The sequence below is a fragment of the Arvicola amphibius genome, chromosome 7, assembly GCF_903992535.2.
Source record: "Arvicola amphibius chromosome 7, mArvAmp1.2, whole genome shotgun sequence".
Taxonomy (NCBI): domain Eukaryota; kingdom Metazoa; phylum Chordata; class Mammalia; order Rodentia; family Cricetidae; genus Arvicola; species Arvicola amphibius.
In genome coordinates, this window is record NC_052053.1 from 93,434,277 (window position 1) to 93,443,992 (window position 9,716).

Genomic DNA, 9,716 nt, shown 5'->3' on the forward strand with positions numbered 1-9,716 from the left:
CAAGAATATCCCCTCCAAAAAGCAGAAAAGAGAAGCATGTCCTTGCTCAAGTTAGCACACGCAGCTTTCAGCCTCCAGGGCGGGTAGAAAACCTTAGCGATGCAATATGAACACATATATCTGTAAAATATTCTGAACCAGCGTTTCCTTCTGTGTGAGAAGGGAACAGACAAAGGCGTGTCCCCCTCCAGGACCTACCCATCTTGACAAGCTGGTCTCCACAAATGCCTCCCAGAAACCATACACGAACTCTCAGAACAAAACGAGCAACGAGGTGGTCGCATTCAACTTAAATGCTTTTATTGACAATGTCTTGGAACAATAAGCAAACAATGCTTAAAATTTCATCCATATTCACTTTCCACATGTCGAAAGACCTCAGGGTAGAAAAAAATAAAATAAAAATATAAATATCTGAGAATCCATCTTAATAAATAAATTGAAAACACAATAAAACGTTTTCATGGAAAACTGTTAATGTCAGGACATTCAGATCACCTCAACAATGCATGATCAGTAACATCACAATGAACATTGACGCCGAAGAGAAACTACAGTACGTGGATATAGCTATTTAGTTCTATCTACTGGAAAATAAAGTTCAATTTTTCTCTTAGTTTAACATTGGTCATGTCTAATTGGAACACACTATTGCCAGGAACACAGTAGGTATTGTTAAAATCAGCTGCACTAGATACAATCCGAAAATATCCAGCACCAGGTTAATTCCAATAATGAACCCAACAGATTGGTTAATGCTATGAGAAGACTAAGGAGAAAGAGGAAAGAGACACAGACCCAGGCCTGGCTCACATGCTACTAACTACCAGCTCTCAGGTGTCACTAGGAACAATGTACTCCATGCGCTTTTGCTACAACTCCGGAAGAAGTGAGGACTTGAGTCCAGATGTGGATGCGATGCTTTCAAGTCCATGAGGGCCACAGCCTGGTGTGTTTCACGCACAGACAAGGTCCTCCCTAGGTCTACGGAAACCCTCGAGGGAAGACGTGGTTCTCCTCTCTGTAATGCACCAGCTCAAAGCAGTGGCACTTTTGGATGCCGGCTGCCTCCCCTTCCCTGACCGCTCACAGGGCGAGTAGTGTGGGTGAGCTGAGGGAGTCAGAGGAGGGCTCGTTGCTGCTGCTGCCCTTCCGGTGGGCAGCTGCACAGCTGGGGAAGGAGTCAGCCTCCGGGTAGGTGAAGACAAAGGAAGACGTGTAAGTAGCACAGCTGGGAGTACAGGTGACCACCGGGGTGCATAGCGGCTCCAGCTCTGTGACCATGGGCCCCATTCCCAGGGAGCTGCTGTGTAGGGGCTCCCAGTCTGCTGCATAGAAGGAACCGGACAGGTCCATGTCTGGCACAGATCGGGCGGTCTCAGAGCCACTGGGTCGGGATGATGGTGGGAACAAGAAGTCATCAAAGGGCTCAGACTTCAGCTCCACATTGCTGATGCTCTTGACCGGCTCCAGCGATGTCTTGGGCTCAGGGTCATTGAGAAGAGGCAGCGAGAAGGCCTCCTCAGACTCTGGGGTAGCAGCCTCAGGCAGACCCCCAGTCAAATCCAGGGAAGCCACCGACATCTCTTCTGGGAAGGCCAGGTCATCGGGCATCTTGCAGGCAGGTCGGTGGGCTGCCAAAATGAACTCCAGTTTTTCCTTCTCTTTGAGCAGATTGGCAATCTCCGTCTGCAAGGCAGACTTCTCCTCTTCGAGTTGGTCTGTCTCCTGCACAGGAAGAGACGAAGGAAAGCATAAGTCGCAGCCTCGCCTAAGGACCCTCATCCCTTAGTCCCAGCCTCCAACTAGGAAGTAGCAGAAGCAGCCTCTCCCTACCGCTTGGAGAGTGTCAGTCAGCTCCCTCCTCCGATTCCGGCATTTGGCTGCAGCCATCTTATTCCTCTCTCTTCGGATTCTCCGTTTCTCTTCCTCTTCGGGAGACAACTACAATAATAACAAAGGAGGTCCAACACTCAGTAAGATTGTCTGCCATCACCGCCATTCAGTCGCCCCAGTGAAACTGGCTCCTACAGCACCCGCAGCTCTTGGGGAAGCAGTTTGGTTTTTTGGTTTGTTTTTTTTTTTAACCTGCAGTTGTCAGGCTGGGTGTGATTTGCATATAAAGTAAGATCTTTAGCAAGGGAAGAAAGAAGCGACCGAGCTAAAGAATGGGGTAGGAAGCTGTCTGGGAAACTATCTAGGGTACTTCTGGGGGCCAACTATTAGAATCTGACAAGGGAGGGTAAGGGCTTGGAGTCACGGCTCCAGATCCGGAAGTGCCGTGAGTTGTATCAGGATTCTACACTCTCTGTTGTGTCCTTCCCGCCCGCCCGCGCCCCCCGCCCCACCTGCGCGCTGCCTCCCAACCCCAGGTCCAGAATCGCTCGCTGCTCACCTGCTCTACTTTGCCTCTTCTGCCAATGCTCTGCGCTCTGCCGCCTGACATGGTCTTCACCAGTCCCGTCCTGGGGTAAGCCCCAGTTGACGGGGTGGGGACTCCGTAGGGATGGGGCGCTCTGGTCTGCGATGGGGCCACGGAGGAGACCAGGGTGGGCTGCACCAGCCACTGTAGGTCTGGGCTGGTGGAGATGGCTGTCACCGTGGGGATAAAGTTGGCACTGGAAACGGACAGATCTGCGCAGAAGTCCTGAACAAAACAGAAAGAAGAAAGTGGAGGTGAGCGAGCAGGTTCCAGACACAGGTGAAGCAAGTAGCCTTAGTGTCGCATGCAGCAGGGAGAGAGAGAAACATTCAGGTCAGAGACTGCTTATGTCTTCCTGTATGTATCTCATCCGAGATAAAAGCTCTCCCAATTTCCTCCCTTGAATTCTGCAGAGCAGCTTTTCTCCTCCATCCCTACCGCTGCGTTCCCGTTATCCCTTCAGCATCACTCGCTTGAAAGGGGGTTTGATATAAATATCCCTGACGTCTGCGCTGACGCAGGCGCCGCTCCGGAGTCTCCAGAATGAACTCGCTTTTTATCAATGAAACTGCCTTACACACCCGCCCGCAGCACCCTCCTCCCTCCTCCCTGCTCCAGGCTGCCCCAGGAGTGGGGATTGCCGCTGTTTGCCGCCTCGCAGGCTCTCGTTAGCTAGTCTTAGCTGGAGTCCCGGGCTGATTTCAGAGACAAGTCACCAAAGGAAGAGCGCAGGCCACTCAAAATAAACCTGCTGCGCGGGAAGGGGGTACTAAGTCTTACTATGACAAGCGTACAAGCGCTCAGACAAGTCCTGAATTCCCAAGCTAGGGCTGCTCTGTCCGCCCCAGTCTCCCTCCCAAGAGAAAAAGTGAGACCTCCTTCCAACTGACGTCCCCGAGTGTCCCATCCCGGTATCCCCTCCTCTGCGACCCTCAGCGCGGACCCGGCGGCTGCACGAAGGCAAACTCACCTGTGCGTTGACAGGGGATCCCATGCTGGAGAAGGAGTCGGCTGGGGAATGGTAGTAGGAAAGATTGTCTCCGGCCGGGGAGGCACTGCTGCACCGGGAGGATGACGCCTCGTAGTCGGCGTTGTAACCGGAGAACATCATGGTCGAAGTTTAGGGAAATCCGGGTGAGGGGTCCAGGGACAGATACTGGTGGGAGCTGCGGAGCAGAGCTGGGTGGGAGTGCGATCACTGCTCGTTCGCGGTGCCGCCGGCTCTATCCAGTCTTCTCAGTTGCTAGCTGCAGTCGCGGTTGGAGTAGTAGGCGCCTCCGCCGGTGCCTTTATAGAGAGCGCTAGTGAATGAATTTAGCTAACGTCACTGGCACTGGGCGGAACTGTGGCGATGGAGGGGGAGGAGCGCTCCAGGGCCCTCTGCAGCCGCCCTGTCGCCAACTCCCCGCCCCAGATCCCCCGACCCCCGACTCGTCAAATGATTTTCACCTCTGAGTGTTCACATGAAGGGTCTTAGAGGGTCTTCTGAACTCCCCGCATGTAGGATTTCGGGGATAGTCCCCCCCAGGACTACAGGGACCGGCCGTGGAAACCTGCTGACGCAGATGTCCTAATATGGACATCCTGTGTAAAGGAGGGAGGGACTGACGGGAACTGCTTGCCGGCTTCAGCCAACTCTGAGGGTGCAGTGCGGGAGGGGGGAAAGAGGAGTGGGGGCCACGATCGGGGGAGGGGAAGCGGGAAAGGCAGAGAAGGCGAGCGAACATTCGCACCTGATTGAGTGTGGACATTTGTCCCAGGGTCAGGGTACGAGATGGGGTCGTCTCCTTTCCATGGTCCAGAAATCTGGGACATTTCTGAATCTGGTATTAGGAGAAAGAGGTACGTAACCCTAAAGGCTTGAAACCTCCGTTCCCAAAGGAAAGCTTGCCCACCGCAAATCAGTGCAAATAAATAAATAAATAAATAAATAAATAAAATGGTATCAGCTTCTCAGCCCCTCACTCCAACCCCTGGCCTCGAGTAACACTAGGACTGAGTTTGGAAGCAGTACGTGAAGGATTCTAAATAAGTGGACAATAGCCCACTTTTCCTATGATACTGGGTTCATTCATTCATTCGTGTTTTAAAGGAAGAAAGCACACACACCCCCACTCCCCGGCTCTTAGCCACTTGGAGGTATTAGGGTGGCTGTCAGCCCCCAGAGACACTGGCTGAAAAATATTACGCAAAACCTCCCTGCAAGGATGCCTGAAGGGGTCCTTTGCCTAATTTTGAGCTAGGGCCGGGGATGGGGGCGGTGGGAGGGGGTGGTTGTTAGTGAGCAGGGGGACAGTTCTGGGTTACAAAGTGAAGTGATATCTGACGGAGAACGCAAGTCCGTGCTGGGGAGGTGGGGGAGGGGGACTGAATCCAAGCCTGTAACTGCGCTTACAGGGACCGGCAGCGGGTGATTTTCCAGTTCGAACCTGGGAGGGAGGGGGACAAGAAAGGGCTGGAAGAACGGTGTCCAGCCCGTGGTAGGGGAAATTTTGGCTTCTGGAGCCTGAGCACAGCTCTGAATCTTGGAAGATGGAACTTTGGGGAGGCTAGGTGTGTAGAACACACTCCTTCATGCCCTCAACCTCCGCCGTCCTTCTGCAAAGGACAAGCCAGGTTAGATTGACTGAGCTCGGCCCCGGAGCGCCGGTCACCCCTGGGGTAAGAAACCTCAGACCCTCGCAGAACTCAGGTGTCCATTCTTCTCCATTCTATGGATTCCGGGGGGGAGGGGGTGTCAAGCCAATCGGTGAGCATTCCAAGAAAGGCTAGAGAGGATTAGGGCAGTGGATGTATCTTTAGGGGCGCAGGGGGCGCAAGGGGCGCAAGGGGCGCAGAACCGCAAACCTGCCTCGGGCCGCCGCACCCGGGAGCTAGGCGATCTTGCTATAGATAGTAACAGCGAGCGGCTGTTTACAGCAACACAGCGCCGCCAGGGCCGTCTCCAGGCGACGCGGCGCGGCCGGGCGCACGGTCCGCCCATCGAGGCCACCCGCCCTCCCAGCTCCCCAGAGGCCGCGGCCTCCCTGGCTGGGCTGCGGCCGCTCCCGCCGCCTGACATCACCCTCGGGTCCGGGGGCTGATCCCGGCTGGCTCCTGGCTGTGCGCTAGCCTCCATTCTTAGAGATCCAAACCCGGCGGGAACGGGGAGGGCAGGGAGGCGGGGATTCGTGGAAATAGGCCACTTGCTATTTTTGCATTCCCTGTCACAGGCAGAGGTGAAAACAGAATTTCATCATTGTATGTCATTGGTTTATGCTGGTGGGAATTTAGGCACCTATTTTTTTTTCTCACTCGAGAGAGGGGGAGGGGAAAGAGAACAACGCGATACACAAACACAGGCTTCTTGTAGCTAGCTGCTCAGTCCTGATGTGATTTTTGTCGCTTTTAGCTCTCTGAATTCTAACGTCTCTCATGTGCTTCCACTGCCCTTTACTATGAGAGAGAGAGAGAGAGAGAGAGAGAGAGAGAGAGAGAGAGAGAGAGAGAGAGGAGAGAGAGAGAGAGAGAGAGAGAGAGAGAGAGAGAGAGAGAGAGAGAGTATGCAGACATCTTTCCTCTTATTAGTTTCGACAAAGTAGGTCAAGCTTTGAATTCCTGGGTCTGTCTGGCCTTGCCTTCCACTCATAACTGCCTCTCAGGGGCTCTTCGAGAAAACCTAGAGGGATTTGATTTGCTTTCTATGCAGGTTTGAAGCAGCTCCGGCCAACACTTCAAAGATATGTCAAGATTTTATATCCAGGATTTATCTCATACATCACTTACTCCTCCTTTGGCAATTGAAAAAAAAGGGGGGGGGGTTCTTTGGGTTAGCCTTTCTCCTCCGAATAGCTTAGCTCTTTTTTTCTACCCTGGCACCATTATGGCTAGAGTGTTGGACACCTAATACATCTGTCCTCTGAAAAGGACAAGCTGGAAAGCTGAAGACTGGAGAGATGGTTCAGTGGTTAAGAGCACTGACTGCTTTTCCAGAGGACCAGGGTTCAATTCCAACATTCTCTCCTGGTCTCCCTGGGCATCAGGCACACATAGGTTGCACAGGCATACATGCAGACAAAACACCTATACATTAAAATAACAAATAATTTAAAAAGGACATACGATCTATTAATATCTTCTCCCATTTATTTAACGAAGACTATTGAGGGATTGGGTAAGAGGCTGACATTTACTGTAATAAATGGGGTAGACCAGGCCATACATGGGGTGCACGCCTTTAAACCTAGCACTCGGGAGGCAGAGACAGGCAGATCTCTGAGTTGGAGGCCAGCTTGGTCTGCAGAGTAAATTTCAAGATAACCTACGCTACACAGAGAAACTAAGTCTCAAAAAACCCAATATATGTGTGTGTGTTCGTGCGTGTGCTGACATATATACATATATATGCTAATAAATGGGGTGGATCTATCCTTCCTTCACACAGAGCCAAGGCTCCCAGGGAACAGAGTATTATGGGGCTGCAGTAATGGCTTGACAGATCTAAGAATGGAGTAGTAAGGGGCACAAAGAGGGTTGGTGACAGAACTCAGAAGAAGTGACTGAAATACAGAGGTGGGATCTAGACCATTTGTCCCCCGGGGAATAACATGACCAAGCTTAAAAAGGGTCAGAATACCATATAGGGTTCAAGCTCTACTCGGACCCTCCCATCTCCTCCCCCACTAACAACCAGTGTTCATCCTATAAGATACTCTTACATCTCGACTTACTCATGGCATTCACTCATTAGCATAAAATTCACATCTTAAGAAATGGGGCAGGCCAGGCGTGTGGCTCGGTGGCACAGTAACTACCTGCCCCTGAGTTTAATCCTACCATCCCAAAACCCAAGGGAAAGCAGAGAAAAGAAATCATGGTAGGTGTTTTGGCACAGGTGTTTCTAGCAGTGTTCATCCTGGCAGCCAGAACACGAAACAGCTGTGTCCATCAACAGAGAAATCGATTTTTAAAATCTAGTATAGGTCCGTGTACAGTGAAATAGTGTTCTCACTCTTTTTCAAGAGTGGAGGGCATCTGTCATTTGCAGCAGTCTGGAGGAACCTACAGGACCTCATGCTAGGTGAGATAAGCCAAACACCAAGAGACAAATGCCTCATGATCTCACTTACGTTTGAAATCTCAGAGTATGAAACTCTTGGAGGCAGAAAGAAGAAAACAGGTTACCAGGGGCTGGAAGGAGAGGGAAAGTTGGCCATAAGTACAAAGATACAACTAGGCAGGAAGAATAGGCTGTGGTCTTCTATTATATGGAACACACACACACACACACATTTTCAGGTTTTGAGACAGAGCCTCAAAGCCCACTGAAAGTCACTGCGTGACTGAGGATGACCTTGAACTCCTGACCTCCTTCCTCTACCTCCCAAGGGCCAGGATTACAGATGTATGCCACTGGCTAATAACATATATTTCAAAATGTCTACAGAATGAAGAAAGGATTTTAGATGCTTTTATCCACAAAAAAATTATAAACATTTGAGAGATGATGGACATACTAGCTACTCTGGTTTCGTCATTACAGAATGTATATATGTATTAAAATATCCTTCACAAATCTTTACAAATGGTCTACAATAAAAAATAAAGTTATTCTCTCTCTCTCTCTCTCTCTCTCTCTCTCTCTCTCTCTCTCTCGTTTTTCAAGACAGGGTTTCTCTCTTAATGGAGCTCACACTTTGTAGCCTAAAAGTAAAGACAAATCAGCGCCCGCGTGTGAACCTGTCTTTGCCATTTGCAAAGGTCAGAGAAACTTTGAGACTTGAGACAAGCGTGTGTGCTCCAGAACACAAAGCGCTGCCTCCCAGTAGGGCAGGGATTCTGGGCTCTGGACAAGTCTGAGCATGAAGTGGCAGAACCTTGGCAGTGAGTGATTATCTGTGTTCTGAGTTCCTCTCACTGGAAATCAAAAGTCAGTAGATTACAGGCTCTCTGGTCTGATTTTAACCCAAATTAAAAACCAATTCAGAGTGGGCGCTGTAGCTCCTGCCTGTAACCCTAGCCCTCAGCATGCCTAGGAAGGAGGGTGGCTTTGAAACCGGGCTACACTGGGAGCTCCAGGCCACTGCTGGTTAAAAAGTGAGACTGGCTTTGTCTTGCAAAAACAAAAACAAACAACCAAACCAAAAAGAGGAGCTGTGGCGCCCTGGTGCCTGCCTGTAAGACTTGTCCTTAGGTGCTGAGTGTAGGAGGATCAGACGCTCAGACTTATCCTTGGCTACACAGGGAATTCAGGGCTAGCTTGAGCAAAAGGAAGAAATGAAAGGAAGGAAGGAAGGAAGAGAGGGAGGAGGAAGGAAGGACAGTTCTTTTTCTTCAGCAGATTTGTCTTATGTCATGCAGGCTTTACTGCTTTTGCTCTGTTACGTGGTGGGACAGTAGAAAAACCTGAGCAGCGTCAAGACATTTGGTAACGTTTGGAGTTGGGTGTGCATGGGTTAGCCTGTGTTGTTGCAACACTAAGTGAAAGGCTGCTGTCTGCGCCGCCTACGTACGTAAGTGCTGCCGTACAGGCCCTGTCCCCAGCATGCAGAAGTAGTTATTTATTTAGGGAAGTGTGGTCTGGTGGTGAAGGGCTGTGGTCGGAGCACGAGACTGGCAGTCAGGAAGAAATGCACACCAGAATCAACTCTTTGGGTGACTTAAGGAAACGTTTCTTAGACTTCTTTGGCCATTTTTGTGCATTACTTTTTCTCCCCTAATTTTTTGAGACAAGTAAGTTCAAGGCCAGATTGGATTGCATGAGAGCCTGTCTCAGAAAGCCAAAAGCGGGGAGGGGGGAGGACAAGACTGTTATTCTTGAGTATGAATAGTTAAAAAAAAAAACTGGGAGAGAGGAAATAAATAGCATGTTGGAGCTATCTTCAGCTGATGCAGACTGCATGTAGCATGCCAGGGGCTCATGGTGGGCGAAAGATCAAAGGGTCAGACTCACCCTCTTACGCTACCCTGTGAGAAGGTCAGCAGTGCCCATACAGACACCCCATTGTCTCTGATGACAGTTAACTATCAGAAGCATTTAAAATGTGTTCATTCTGAATGTCTGGGCCCAACAAGAAGTGTCTCGCAATCCCTGTGAGACTCACACGCACGTGAGCCCGGCACAGGGTCTCCGGGATCAGGGCTACTCGTGGTAGTGTGCCTCTGCTTGTGAACAAAGCCGTTGTCCTTATTTAGAAGAGCACAGGCACAGATTTGCCACTAACACCACCCCACGCACCCGCCACCACCGAGACTAATTAGCGCGAGTGATTTAGCCTCTTTGGGAAGAATTCTGTTTTCATTCTGAACAAGTCTT

At 50.6% G+C, this 9,716-nt stretch overlaps 1 protein-coding gene across 1 annotated transcript; it reads right to left on the reverse strand.

The window, feature by feature from the left end:
- Positions 1-283: 283 nt before the first annotated feature.
- On the reverse strand, positions 284-3,661 carry Fos (Fos proto-oncogene, AP-1 transcription factor subunit). The gene is made up of 4 exons (XM_038337217.1): positions 3,393-3,661; positions 2,396-2,647; positions 1,837-1,944; positions 284-1,728 (listed from the first exon to the last, which is right to left on the reverse strand). The coding sequence occupies exons 1-4, from the start codon at positions 3,531-3,533 to the stop codon at positions 1,087-1,089; spliced, it is 1,143 nt and encodes a 380-aa protein (XP_038193145.1). The 5' UTR covers positions 3,534-3,661; the 3' UTR covers positions 284-1,086.
- Between the last annotated feature and the right edge of the window lie 6,055 nt (positions 3,662-9,716).